The sequence below is a fragment of the Schistocerca piceifrons genome, chromosome 2 (genome assembly GCF_021461385.2).
Source record: "Schistocerca piceifrons isolate TAMUIC-IGC-003096 chromosome 2, iqSchPice1.1, whole genome shotgun sequence".
Classification (NCBI taxonomy): Eukaryota; Metazoa; Arthropoda; class Insecta; order Orthoptera; family Acrididae; genus Schistocerca; species Schistocerca piceifrons.
In genome coordinates, this window is record NC_060139.1 from 63,696,729 (window position 1) to 63,711,801 (window position 15,073).

At 39.0% G+C, this 15,073-nt stretch overlaps 1 protein-coding gene across 1 annotated transcript in view; it reads right to left on the reverse strand.

The window, feature by feature from the left end:
• Positions 1-680: 680 nt before the first annotated feature.
• The window catches only part of LOC124775148, a 31,400-nt gene continuing 17,007 nt past the window's right edge, over positions 681-15,073 (reverse strand). The window contains exons 3-4 of the mRNA XM_047249988.1: positions 9,344-9,455; positions 681-899 (exon numbers count right to left, since the gene is read on the reverse strand). Of these exons, the coding sequence (XP_047105944.1) occupies positions 681-899; positions 9,344-9,455 (331 nt within the window). The remainder of the gene's footprint in view (positions 900-9,343; positions 9,456-15,073) is intronic.

A 15,073-nucleotide genomic window follows, 5' to 3' on the forward strand; every position in this document is an offset into this window, starting at 1 on the left:
CTGAACGTCGGATCATATTTCGCCAGGGATCATAGTTCTAGAGACGATCTATTCAGCATGTAATCTGCCGGTTCGTATCGTGCAGTTGTAATAAGACTGACTGAATTTCCTGATTGGATCTGGAAAAGACTCCGTTTGTGTTTTACATTTCTTTAGAACTACGAGTGAAAATCATTCAGTTCTTATACACATTAGATCGACAGAGCACTTGTAATATGCTGAGGTATTCTGAGGTTGTAGGTGACGAGGGAGAAGGGACCGGGAGGTGTAAGGCAGCGTTTTTCTCTGGATCGTGTTTTGATTAGTCTACAGCTGCTCGACATTAGTCAGTGGTATTTTTCATGAGATTGTTTAACTTCTTTTCCTGATGCTAAAGAGAAGTTAATTTACTCCACACCTGCAACTGAAGGAACTCTGTTTTCCATAATTGCAATTTGTTATGCGATCGGAAAGCAATCCATCAATTTATCATATTATTAGGAATACACGTTTATGTGTGACTTCGACGTACTGTGAATTAATAATGTCCAAATTTAGTTGTTTTTTTATTTGTCATGTTCTCATACAACTATATACCTGAACATCATCATCTCAGTTTTGAAGTCATTTCATTCGAAGTGACGCGTCCAGAAAACCGAGAACATTTCTGTTTGATAATGCACAAACTGTAAACGGCAAACTTACGGGCAAAGCTTCGTGACACCAATAGCACAAAACAAATCAGTCAGTGTTTTCCTCTGAATAGCTAAGTAACTGTTGGCTACATTTTTAAAAGGACATATCACATTTCCCAAGAGCATCTCCTTGGCCTTGTTCAATCCGGCTGGGACGACGACATCGAGGACTTTGTTGAGGAGGTCTCCAAAAGGGCCATCACCGATTAGACCTTCCAGATGAAACTGCAAAATAATAAAGCAAAATCTCATGACTGTCGGTATTCTTCTCTATGAAGAATACAAAAAGTAGTAAAAACAAATAATTTTTTGGTATACTGGCTCCATCTTAAATTCATATTTTTGAAAATGAAAACGTGGCCCAAGTAGGCCGTATTCTGCTTGTTATCCGTGTGATAGTCTAATTTCAATCATGGGTCGTTTTCAAGCACATATCTTAAGCTTCGTGCTTTATTTAAAGATCAAATACCTCGCAGGTACATGTAGACAGCTACACAACGTATTTCTGTGTATATGTGGCACAAAATTAATACAATAATGTGTATGATTACATCCATGATTATGTCTCATCAGTCAATATGCCAACAAATAGACGTAATCATGCACACTATTGTATTTTTGTGTGACACATATCGACAGAAGTACGATATATACGTGTCCACATACACCAGCGATTTGTCAGAATGTGGTTGTTGTTGTTGTGGTCTTCAGTCCAGCCGGCCGGAGTGACCGAGCGGTTCTAGGCGCCACAGTCTGGAACCGCGCGACCGCTACGGTTGCACGTTCGAATCCTGTCTCGGGCGTGGATGTGTGTGATGTCCTAAGGTTAGTTAGGTTTAAGTAGTTCTAAGTTCTAGGGGACTGATGACCACAACAGTTAAGTCCCATAGTGCTCAGAGCCATTTGAACCATTTTTTCTTCAGTCCAGTGACTGGTTTGATGCAGCTCTCCATGCTACTCCATCCTGTGCAAGCTTCTTCATCTCCCAGTACCTACTGCAACCTACACCCGTCTGAATCTGCTTATTGTATTCATGTCTTGGTCTCCCTCTACGATTTTTACCCTCCACGCTGCCCTCCAATACTAAATTGGTGATCCTTTGATGCCTGAGAATACGTCCTACCAACCGATCCCTTCTTCTAGTGAAGTTGTGTCACAAATTTCTCTTCTCCCCAATTCTATTCAGTACCTCCTCATTAGTTATGTGATCTACCCATCTAATCTTCAGCATTCTTCTGTAGCACCACATTTCGAAAGCTTCTGTTTTCTTCTTGTCTAGACTATTTGTCACCCACATTTCACTTCCATACGTGGCTACACTCCATACAAATACTTTCAGAAGCGACTTCCTGACGCTTAAATCTATACTCGATGTTAACAAATTTCTTTTCTTCAGAAGCGCTTTCCTTGCCATTGCCAGTCTACATTTTATATCCTCTCCACTTCGAACATCAAATAGCAAAACTCACTTACTACCTTAAGTGTCTCATTTCCTAATCTAACTCCCTTAACATCACCCGACTAATTCGACTACATTCTATTATCCTCGTTCTGAATGTGGTATGAAGTGTGAAGCTTTTATATATGTGCTAAAAAATAACTTGGCTGAAATCGGTCAACTGCACGAATAATAAACAGAATACAGCCTACTTGGCCCATGTTTTCATTTTCAAACCAGTTGATGCTGTAAGCATCCGCAAAAATAAAATATCAAATTCATTATTTGGAAAAAAACGAAATTAACGCCAATATTCATCAAAATGGTTTCGAATCATCATAAACTTAAACGTCCTTCGATGAAATTTTACACCACTGAGCGCAAAGAAGCTGTTTTAGTTTATTAGATTTGCTGGACAGTTGTTCCAAATGTGCATCAACGGCTCAACAGTATGCTCTTACAATCAGTTTACCGAACATGTACTGTCATTGAACGTCCGGCCCCGTGAAAGGGAAACATCGTCACGTGATGTAACATTCCTGCGCACATGAAAGAACATGAAAATGATTTCGCAGATCTTAACAGTTACTTTCCCCTTCGGTATGACATAAATGCCATTGGAAACTACATGACCACCAAGGCAACTGCATAATCTCCATTAAATTTTTATTTTTGAAGAAGATCATCGTTTGTTCACACATCATCATGTTTTGCAGCACGGGAAAACTGAAAATTAAACTCACAGGAGCCAAGTTAGGTGATTAGGTTGTAGGGATTCCAGTACTAAAACTACTGAAATGTTTTCTCTTAACTCACATGATTTACGACAACAATTCTGTCACAGATGTCTTATTTAAGCTTTCTGTATTGAGATATTCTCGTTGCCATTGTTAAGCCTAGCCAATATGAACCTTTGCTGTCGTTTTCGTAGCAGTGATCTTCTCATTAAAATCAGTGATTCTGTTCATTGCGCTCTAGTCTCAGTCAGTAAGTATAGTTTTTCCTCCACTAGCCGACAAGTTTTCCCCACGAACTTCAGATTCTGCCCTTTGAATTCTTGCCACCTACCTCGTTTAATGAGAATTCCTGGTGTAATAACTTGCGTCTTATAGTTTCCATTTCTTAACATATAAGGTATAATTTGTTATCATTTCATTATCCTGTTAGTTGCATAATATGGGAATTATTTCTGGCCTCTCACCATTCCGTAGACGTTTTCTGAAATTGCAGCTTTCCCAAGCACGCGAAAAACAGAAATGATCTGATGACAGTATGCTGATCGAGTACACGTCGAAAAAGTTTCTTTACGTCTAATCCAGACAACCTAAGTAGCACGTGCGTCTATTCATGAACTGAAAGATAACAAACTGCAGCTGAAACATATACGAGTCTTAGTTAACGTTCACTCTGTGTAGTGATTTTGCGTTACGGTAATTATAAATACATGATATCCTTTTCAGGAATTGGTTCATTTAGGCTCTGTATGCCCATCTTTTTAGAGGTGGTTGCGGGATTCGGCTGTTCGATAGAGGATGTCAAATTAAATACTTTTCAGCCATCAATTTTCAACTTTACTTTGTTTGGCAACCAGTTTCAGGGTTTTACTATGCTATCTTCAGGCCGCTGACCAACGTGTAGGAAGAATCTACCTCGGTTGTGACCAAAATAGGGGCGAGCAATATTAGTATTAGCAGATATTTGCTACAGTGAACCCTTCAACCATTGTTTAGTTCATTTAGTTTATTCACTCGAGTCTTGAACGGCTCTCTGTATGGAATGAGTCGCTACCCTTCTATGGGACTGCAAGAACTGTCGTTAAGTGGACCGTTCGGATTTCCGTCTCTTGGCGAACCGTTATGTGAGCTGCAGTGGAGCTTGTGTACTTGATTCTGAACTCTGCTGTTTCTCAGCGCGGCTGATTCACAATGATTCAAATCAGTAGACTTAACGTACTCCACCATCTTTCGTAAGTTTAAAAATTGTTCTTCGTTATCAGCGAAATGGAGAGCAATTAATAAAATTGAAGTAAAAATTCAGCGCTCATAGATTTGTAACGCGCCGTTTGTTACGTCCAGATGCCTTCGTTCCAAAAGAATTTGCGGATGTTGTCATGGATGCATCAGTAAAGTGGGGTACACACCATCTGCGACGACCGTACATCTCGTAGAGCTGACGAGACTGTAACACAACGCCACGATCACGACACACTAGTGCCGCAGAAGTCGTCCAAAGTTACCATGGGCGTCCGCAGAAATTTGTCGAAGAGGGAGAAAAATTCTAAAATTACCTTTTTTCGACAAATTAGAAAACAGCTCGTGCCCCAAGCACTAAATTTGACAGGTAGTATACAGAACTAATTAGATGTCAAACTGTAATGTCCCCTTAGAAAAATTTATGAATGACTGTGCTGATGAACCTCTTACATTATTTGATTTTCAAACAGCTGAGCAGAACTGAACGTACTCAGACATTTCTGTCTTATTCTCATCATCACTAAACACACAATATTTTTAGCGCAACACAATCCGACTTTCAATAATCCCTACAAAAGAATGGCCCTGACTAACTTTAACCTATACCTTTCACAAATCACTTACATCACAAAAATCTTCGTTACTCGAAGTACTGCAATACAGCGAGCGCCACTACTGCCAGCTAAATAAAAGATTTAAACTACTGAAGGGACTAACTACTGATAGGCATAGTTAGCAAACGAAAGATTTTGATAGCGAACAAACAATGTATTTACCTTAATAGTGTTCAAAAGTCATAATATATCTATCAGTCCATGATATCCAATATTACAAATTTACTCTTTCAGATGGACACACGTCCAGATCGTTCGCTCTCAAAATTCTGCCATCTCTCTCCCCACATCCACCACTGCTGGCGGCTCACCTCCAACTGCGCAACGCTATGCGCTGTTAACGGCCAACTGCCCAACGCTACAATAGCCAACAACAATGCAAACCAGCCACAGACTGCACACAGCCCAGCCAGTGATTTTCATACAGAGCGCTACGTGGCGTTACCAATATAAAAACCCAAACAGCCTACTTACAAAACGAATGATAAGTATCAGTCTAGCTCTTTTAACGTAGATTAATTTCATACCTAAACGGTGTGCATATTTCAGTAATGTACGAAATTTTTTAGTATTCTTGATATACATATTGTGCCGTTTGATGTGACGTGTGATCTTTGGCTCTGTACAGTGGCGCCTCCTGTGTGCAAAGCAGAGGAGATAGCGAAGAGTGGCCGCGAGCGGCGTCGGTCGTGAATCTACGAACAGGAAGGACCTGAGGTAACAGCAAACCGACTGATACAGTTGGCGTGTTATTGCACTGTACACGACGTGGGATGGTGCAGTGACATCACTGTTTACAATGGTACTTGCAGCAGACAGTTGGTTTCCATCCGTTCCGGAATTCGGATTATCGCCAGCATTCTCAACAGGACCCTGGCGCATCTATCTGAGAATACTCGAATTTTCAGGAGCGAATGTGTTGTCCGTAGATGCTCTCTACTCAACGAATCATAGAATGCGAGCTGTACTTTCTTACTGTTATCAACTGTGGACTCCTTATTTGTAGACTGTGTTTCGGGTGGCTTAACTCCCCGCAGATTATGGACTTGGACTTGGAACTGTCATTGTGTTCCGAAGTTTAGTTTCTAGACTCCTGGTGTTTTGGCTCGGGCAAGTGAACTAGAGCGGGTCGCAGCCAGTTCCATTTTGACTTGGTTACAGTCGCTGCTGACGCTACTAAGTGGCCACTGGGGTCAGTGCCGATGGAGCTTGTTCCTGCTGTGAGTAGGACGTGGCCCATTTGTAGAAAGAGGTATGTTGGCCGGACATTTATAGGGGTGGTCTGTACGTGTTACAGTGTTACATTACTTTTTAATCTGAACAAGTATTTGTTGTTATTACTATACGTGACAGGTTATATAACACTGATGTTGTCTTGGAGTTTTGAAGGTTAAGTGGAGTTCCATATGTTATTTTATATAGTGTTACCTTGGGTTGATTTACTTCTACATGCCAGGTAAGCCTTAAACTCTGAGCTAGGAGGGTGTTCTTTAAAGCCTTGTTCTCAAGCACATTCTCATCATTTTATGAAGTATGATTTGGTTAATCACTAGCCTGCTGTCTTTCCTTAAAACTCCGAACATGGAGTATGTTATTGAGATAAGAACTTCTTTAATTATGTGGCTAGGAGGAATTTTACTGTCAAATGTGCGAAAGCGTAGTGGGTCTACGGATTATAACCTTTTGTCGTATCCAAATTCTAATGTGACCTAGTTTGTAGGTCATCAGAATATCCGTTATGTGTAATGTTTTGTGAATGGTTACGAACGACTCTAAGTATTGGCTGAAAGAAAGTGCTTTCAAAGGACTGAAACAAGCCATTGTTGCAGACAATTCATTAAATATGCCACTGCAAAATTTTAATTACTTAATGTTAAGCACTTATTCTGCACTTTATTAACCCAGTTCTCACTCCAGCTGCCAAACTGTGGTACAGTATAGATGCTACGTTTTCTTTTTAACAGTCTACTACTTTTATTATCGTATTATTAAGCTTACTGTTATACTGCTTGACAAAAAATGAAGCACCCAGAAGGGGAGAAACACACGAAATGAAACTTTACTGTTAGGGAGTGTATGTGATATTATTGCAGTTATTTAAAAATCGACTCAAATTTGCAAAGAACTTGGCAGCATGAGCACACTCATTAATATGACGTTACATCTTCTCTGGATTGGATGCATTTTGGGGAATGATGACAGGCACTTACACTGCTGCCACATTTGTGTTGTTCTGAGAGTTCAAATAATTTTCCTCTTATTTACGTAAAGATATTATTTCACATCGCTGCGGTTTAGTGTGCTCAGAGGAGCTAAAATAATGCTTTAACTAGATGTTTATTGATGCTTGATGTATTATTTTGGAACATTTGTTAAGTGAAATGTTTCTCTATTTTCTGATTCTTCTAACAGTCCCTCAATTCCTGTTATACTTTGTTGAATTGATTTTGAGACAGAGCCACGTGATTTTTGTCAGGGTGTACGCAGTGTTACAATTGAAATCTCATTAATATTCATCAAATTTGAAATGCTAAACGTTTATTCCTCATTATCTTGTACTGTCATAAATATTTTTGATTCGTATGAGTTTTTGAAATTTAACGTATTTAAAAAATTCGGAATAACCATGGGAAATAACAAGCAAACCTGGTGTTCCACATATACGAGCACGTCTGTAAAAAGGATTTAGGAAATATGTGTGTTTATGAGGGAGCTAACTGTATTTTGTCCTACCCCTGTGCTTTAAATACACTCAACTGGCGTTACAGACTGGCACCCGATTTGATCGACGTAAAATGCGTGCCTAGAGTTGGTGTGTTTGTGTTTTGATTGAATTTGAAGTCACTGGTGATATACTGAAATGCGGCGCCGCCGAATAGCTTACTTATATATATATATATATATATATATATATATATATATATATTGTTTCACCAGTACTAGTCCGGTTTTTTTCTAGCCACACCTCGTATATATCAACATCAACAGTGCTATATATATATATATATATATATATATATATATATATATATATATATAGCTATTCGGTGGCGCTTGGAGCACTGTTGATGTTGATATATACGAGGTGTGGCTAGAAAAAAACCGGACTAGTACTGGTGAAACAATAAAACGAATGCAATAAGGCTGAAAGTCGCGTGGCCTGTCACGTGACTCTCGCTCCGCCTACTGCTCGAGTTTCATCTGCCTCCTGCACTCAGTCTGCCCGTGGCGTCTGTTTTAAGTAGTTGACGTTTTGTCTGTGCGTCGGAAAATGTTGAGTGTACAGAAAGAACAGCGTGTTAACATCAAATTTTTGTTTCAAACTAGGAAAATCTGCAAGTGAAACGTTTGTAATGTTACAACAAGTGTACGGCGATGATTGTTTATCGCGAACACAAGTGTTTGAGTGGTTTAAAAGATTTAAAGATGGCCGCGAAGACACCAGTGATGACACTCGCACTGGCAGACCATTGTCGGCAAAAACTGATGCAAACATTGAAAAATCGGTAAACTTGTTCGACAAGATCGCCGTTTAACAATCAGAGTAGTGTCTGAGTTAACAGGAGTTGACAAGGAAAGTATTAGGCAGATTCTTCATGAAAGTTTCAACATGAACAAAGTGTGTTCAAAAATGATTCCAATGTGTCTCACAATTGAACAGAAGGAACGCCGAAGAATGATTTGTTTTGACATCCTGGAAAACATTGAAAGTGATCCCACCTTCTTACAAAATGTTATTACTTACGATGAATCGTGGTTTTTTACTTACGATCCCGAAACTAAACGCCATTTGATGCATTGGAAAACTCCTGGTTCTCCACGACAAAAAAAAGCACGAATGTCAAAATCGAAATTCAAGGCAATGATGATTGTTTTTTTTGACATCAAAGGGATTGTGCACATTGATTGGGTACCAGAGGGACAAACAGTGAATCAGCATTATTACATTAGCGTCCTGGCTACCCTACGTGAGCGAGTCCGGAGAAAACGGAACGATTTGTGGAGAAAAAAGTCATGGATCCTTCACCAAGACAATGCCCAAGCTCACAGTGCGTTGTCAGTGAAGACGTTTTTGGCAAAACTCAACATTCCCATCTTAGATCATCCACCCTACTCACCTGATTTGGCCCCTGTGACTTTTTTCTTTTCTCTAAAGTCAAGTCAGCTTTGAAAGGAACTAGATTTGAGACTGTTGAAGCAGTAAAAGAAAAAGCGACGGAAGTAATGTATGGACTTACCGAAAATGATCTGCAGCATTGCTATGAACAGTGGAAAATTCGTATGGAGCGGTGTAGAGACCGAGGGGGAGAGTACATTGAAGGAGATAACATGAAATTGTAAATAATTGTAAATAAATGTTTTTTCCAGCATCAGTCCGGTTTTTTTCTAGCCGCACCTCGTATAAAAGAAAAAGATTTCTCAGTGTCTTCACGCAACAGACGGATCAACATCAACAGTGCTCCAAGCGCTCACTCTTTTCGCTCTTGCAGAGAATAGGGTATTTAATCCATGACACTGACATATTACCTAGTGCAGCGTATCCCTCTTTCTATATTTCTGCTACCCTTGCCGCCTAGATTAAGCTGAGGAAAGACTCTCGCATCGCCAGGATTTTACGCAGCTGCCACCTTACGTGACACTTACCTCAGCACCGCCAACATTGTAGTCAAGGGCAACACACTCCAAAAAGAGTGTAGAGTCATTGTGGACACCAGCATCCAATTCCAGGTATATAGATGTGTCGAGAAGAGAAAATCTGAAAAAGATACACCAAAAACCTATTATACCCTTGTTTACTGATGTCAGTCAGACGAACTGTGATGTTCTTCAAACATTTAGCAACAGTGTGTCGTAGATCAGTACAGCTTACAATGCTGCACTCTAGTTTTAGCAACATAGCAATTTGAAAGATTTCTTTTAGGCAGACCCTTATTCATTTAACTGGGGTAGCTTGCAGATAATGAGTTAAGATCGCAGCAATACATTTTAATGAATCATTAGCGTTCTGAATGTCAGATGTTCGCCGCTTTACCTCTGAAGATGTCTCCCGCAGTCCGAGATGAAACGTTAGGGGAAAGTTTTATGCATTAACCACTGCCTCAGCCCGGAAGTTTTAAGTGAAAACATATAATTTCACGTTGTTTTGCTCACTCTTCATGTTAACACTTCGTATTGGAGAATTATTTTAAAAGTAGTTTCAGAATATGTAACTCTTTACGAATAGATGTAGCAAGTCAATATAAGCAGTTTATTTCTTTGTTTCTTTGTGTAAGTTCATGTGGCCTGAATGAGGGCATGTTACTGTCGTGCACTGTATAAATGATTACAGTCTTTCATCTAAAATATTATGTGACATTTGTGCCATAACGCAAAATTCATTGATATGCTTAGTGAGCACGCGAATAAGTTCTTTGTCTCAGTACTTCATATGTATGAAGGCCTTGAGAAATTTAATTCCGAGAGCAAAAATGGTTCTCTTTCGGAGTGCGTAAGGGGGTCTCTCGTGCTTTCAAGCCAACCTACGAATAATTTTTACTTAAGTAATTGTGGGAGAAATGGTAGCTGTTTATTACCCACGTGCGTAATGCGACGTAATCAAGTCTAATTCATATTAGAAACCCTTAGATACAGGAGGGCATCTATCACTTCATTTATAAAAAAATAACAATTTAAATCGTTTCTTATGTCAGAGATATATTCTGTGAATTACTGATTTCATTTGATATGATTTTAACAATCCTGCAAAAACTACGAATATGTTACCTTTATAAAGTTATTTACAATCACCTTTCCACAAAATTTAGAAATATTTACATAAAACTGGTGTAAATTAGAATTGAATACTTCCTTCACTAGTAATGAAAATGCTATGACTATTGGTTTATAATTGTGATATATCTGTTCTTCAGCTTCATACTTGGCGAGAAGAGATGTGTTATTAGTGAGTCATGTGGAGTTGTCTGTAAGAGAGAGACATGTTAGTGCAATCGTAGGGAGTTGTATTTCTGTGAAAGGTGGTTTAGAATTGCGAAACCGTTTGCTTGTTTACTATGAAAACTACAGAAGACAAAAACTTATGGAAATACTTATTATTTACGAGCAGCAACCACTTTGATTATCCACATTAGACTTGTAGGTATTTGCATCGAACTAGTAAAACGTGTGCCAATAATCATGCCTCCAAAGAGACAACAAAGTCAACATAAAGCTAGTTAAGTATCCGATTTTCAAACTTATAAGCTGTGGTTATGACTGCTTTCAATTTTACGCAAATTGACAAATAAGCTGATTCGTCATTGGAAAGACAGCCTCTATTGAAAGAGTATATCACAGTAAATAGCACCTGTATTTGGGGAGACACCTTTAGGTATAGTTTATTTGTAGATATACATTTAATTTTTATACTATAATTGACAAATTTATTCTAATTTGCGGTTACTGTATAATTAAATGGAAATGGAAATCTGGAGACATATGTTTCAGTACTACAGATGACTGATGCGGTTTTGTTTTAGCCAGTATTCGTGTATTGCTTTCAGCCTACTGTTCCAGGCTAGCAAGATTAGAAGTAAGTAGTGAATTATCCTCATATTCTCCATAATTGTTATGAGATTTCACATGTGGTCGGATATGAAACAATTAAAGCAGAAACAGGGAAGAGTCTGACGTTGTCTGGTATTTGGTTTGGTTACAGAGTAGCGGAAGAATTCAGTTGTAACTCAAAGTTTTATGATTAACCATATCTGGAAGACCGCATGATAATTTTTTTCGGTGGTAAAGAGCGTATATTACATTGTGCACAGTTGTGTAGTGTATAAATTATCAGCTGAATTTTGATGTTAAATTATTTCTGGAGATAGAAATGTGTTTCCTGATGCCGTTAGCTGTTTGACGAATAGTGCAGTAGGTTAAATTTCTTTAAAGGATTCAGATTGGATTCCAGATAGAAGATCTTTTAGTCAGCTGCAACATTAAGTATTAGTTAGGTGGAACACAGAAGTATTATATCAGATGCAATGTCAATTAACAGGCACATTCGTTATCATCTAGAAGAGACTCAAATCACTTTCTGCAAACAACTATCACGTTGACTCACTGAGTAAGGTGGCGAAGGGGGTTAGAGTGGGGTGTTAATCTTTCTACAAAAAATCCAGATTTCGTTGTTAAGTGTTTCCTTATGTAAATTGATGATTCCTTTATGAAGCACAATCGCAACATTTCCCCAACCTTGCCACTGAAAGAACTGGTAAAGTGGGTAGCATACTGGACCTCGTATTCTAGAGGACGACGGTTCATATCCTCGTCTGGCCAGCCAGTTTTGGGTATGTTGTGATTTCACTAAACAGCTCCAGGAAAATTCCGGGATGGTTCCTTTGAGAAAGGGCACGGGCGACTTCTTCCCCATCCATTCGTAATAATAGCTTGTGCTTGATGTCTAATGATGCCGCTATCGACGGAACGTTAAACTCTAATGTTTCTTCATTCTTTCTTTCCCGTCTTTATTATGTCGGTTCCCCAATTCCTAATGTACTTCGCTATCATCAACGTCATAGACTAATTTCTAGCTCCGATGGGAAGAGGGAGAGAAATCCTATCTACATTCATTGGAGGGACCAGACCACCAATGGGGCCAGTTGCTGGAAAAAGATTTGAACCTAGCTTCTTCAGAATTCAGATATATTTATGTCATTCAGCTAGACACTAAAATGAAAACAGCTAACGCCTTTTCAATTTTAATCCTACTTACTGAACCTAGATTGCTGTGGAAGACGATTGGAACGCCGATGAACTATACGGTTTTCTGAAACAGTCGGTTAAGGAAGCAGTGGAGGAGGGAAAAGGGAGAGAAGAGAGTGAATGACCAGAGAGTTGTTGTTGGGTGTGCTTGAGGAAACGAAGAAACTGCATCAGATGTAGTTGAGCTCTGGGTTATGTAAAAAAGGGCTAAGAAATGAACAATAAAGTGTAAAGATGAAATATGAGAAACAATAGGTGGGTAAACAGAGCAATCACTTTTATATAGAAGATCAGCGGAGGTGTGGGGGATGATTAGGAAGATGAAAATGGCTAGCAATCGTGCACCTACAATACAGCGTATACCTGTTGGAAAGTGGAAAAAGAAATTAAGGGGTAAAAAAGAGGCCAGTTGGTAGAAGAATACAAAATAAACAGCACATTGTGTAATACAGAACCTGTGCTAGAGAAGGAGTGAAAGAGATGATGAAAAAGGCAAGACATGTAAAGGAAAGTAGTAGGAAGGACTGTGATAAAATTGTGGGAATATAGGCCCCCTCAAATGGCGAGATTTATATCTAAATTGATCAATCAGATTGCAGGGGGAGTGCAAACGTCAAGAGAGTGATCTATATCATACATATCTGCTATTTGTAAAAAAGGTAACAAGAGCCACCATCATTAGTCAAACCACAAAAATAAACAAGTTGGGAGAAGGAGAGCTAAATCTTGGATTCCAGCACCAAATAGGAGGCGCTGCCTTAATCAGTTTTGAAATTTGTGCTCTGCCACTTAACCAATCTTATCTGATAAACAGCCAAAGATTTTAATGTTCAGCTGTAATTGTGTAAATCAGTATCCTACGTGTACTAATATACCGATAGGGTTCGCATGCTATGGATAAAGATGAATGGAGAACCTGCCTCCTGAATAAGTTAAAATTGTAAGGCATTAGGGATATTGCACAGCAATATATTTTTAAGCATTTAGTTTTCGGAACTTTCACAGTTACATGTTCTGCTCACTGCTGTCTCTAAAACACGTAATTCGAAAAATTTTAAAACTATAGTTTTTTAAAACTACGGGAACGACTGAAAATTTGTTAAAAAAACTAATAAAATAGCACGAACACGTTTCTTACGAAGTCACTCAAGAGGTTAGCTTAGCCCATTAGCCGGCCACTGTGGCTGAGCGGTTCTAGGCACTTCAGTCTGGAAACGCGCTGCTGCTACGGTCGCAGGTTCGAATCCTGCCTCGGGCATGGATGTGTGTGATGTCCTTAGGTTAGTTAGGTTTAAGTAGTTCTAAGTGTAGGAGACTGATGACTTCAGATGTTAAGTGCCGTAGTGCTCAGAGCCATTTGAACCATTTTGAGCCCATTAAAGAGCTGGCCCCATATTAGGAACGGTTTTTGGTGGCGATTGACGTAGTTCGTCTCCACAATGCATTCCGGACTTACTTTAGAGGATTGATATGCGGGACCTAGGATACCACTTCTGATGATGAATCCCTTACCCCGCGAGAAATCGACGTGCGAAAGTAGTTCGATGCAGTCAAGCGTGGTCATGAATCTAGAGGATGTCAGCAGCAACTGTATCTTTGACAAATCGCTCATGTATTCTGTCGTACACATCAAATATCTTTAACATAGCAATTCAGAAAACCGCAGAATCAGTGACAAATGTAATATCTGCAGAAAGTTGTCGTGTTGATATAGTTGCATGCCATCGTGTAGTTGCAGCAGAAATCGCTCTGCTATGGAGTCATTAGAATAGGATATTTGACTGTTTCCTGGATATCGTCTTAAATGGTTAATTATGTCATTTTGCACTCATGCCGTGCTCTTTTCCTTCTTAAACTTCAGTGTTCTTTTGTGAAAACGGAAATGAAATTTAAATAATTTGAAAACCCGAAAGGCCGCTAAAACGCTCTATTACAGTCATGTGATGCCTTTGACGTCACTGGTTAGCTCGCTGCTCATATTGTCGTAAAGGTAATTAACAGTGATGTCTTGTTTTGGAATTTACTTTTCGGAAAATGGAGTACTAACTGTGTGTAATACCACACTGTATGAATAGTTCCACGAAAACTCTTGAAAAATTGTTTTTGAGTGTTTCAGAGAATGCAAAGATGCGTAAAAATCGGTTGCACTCTACCGGCAAATTGCCACTATGTCGATGCCCCAGTCCCCGTACTTAATTAAAAATGGCTTGCACTCTGAAGTTAACATTAATTTACCTCAGAGATACGCTTTCCCGCTATTACAAAGAAGATAAGTGTCCGTCGCCGGAATTACTCTCTTAGTAAAAATTGTCCTTATACCTGATAGGTTGCACGCCATTGATTCCTCAGTTAATATAGCTGTGAACTGTCGAGTATTAAAAATTGATACCCATTGGTCATTGGTTCGAATCTAGCCTGCAACAATATTTTAGCTTATTTAGAAAACAAATAGATAGTTCTTTCATATGAAAACCAGATCACAATTACAAAAACTTCACCACACCCATTGGAAAATAAGTATTATTGTACTTTCCTTGGCGTTAACACGAGCATAGATTTGCAACAGCTGTTCACACAAGTCACATTCAAAAAGATATATCCTAGCTGCTGTGACCAAAAACTTTTTACTTTATTAGA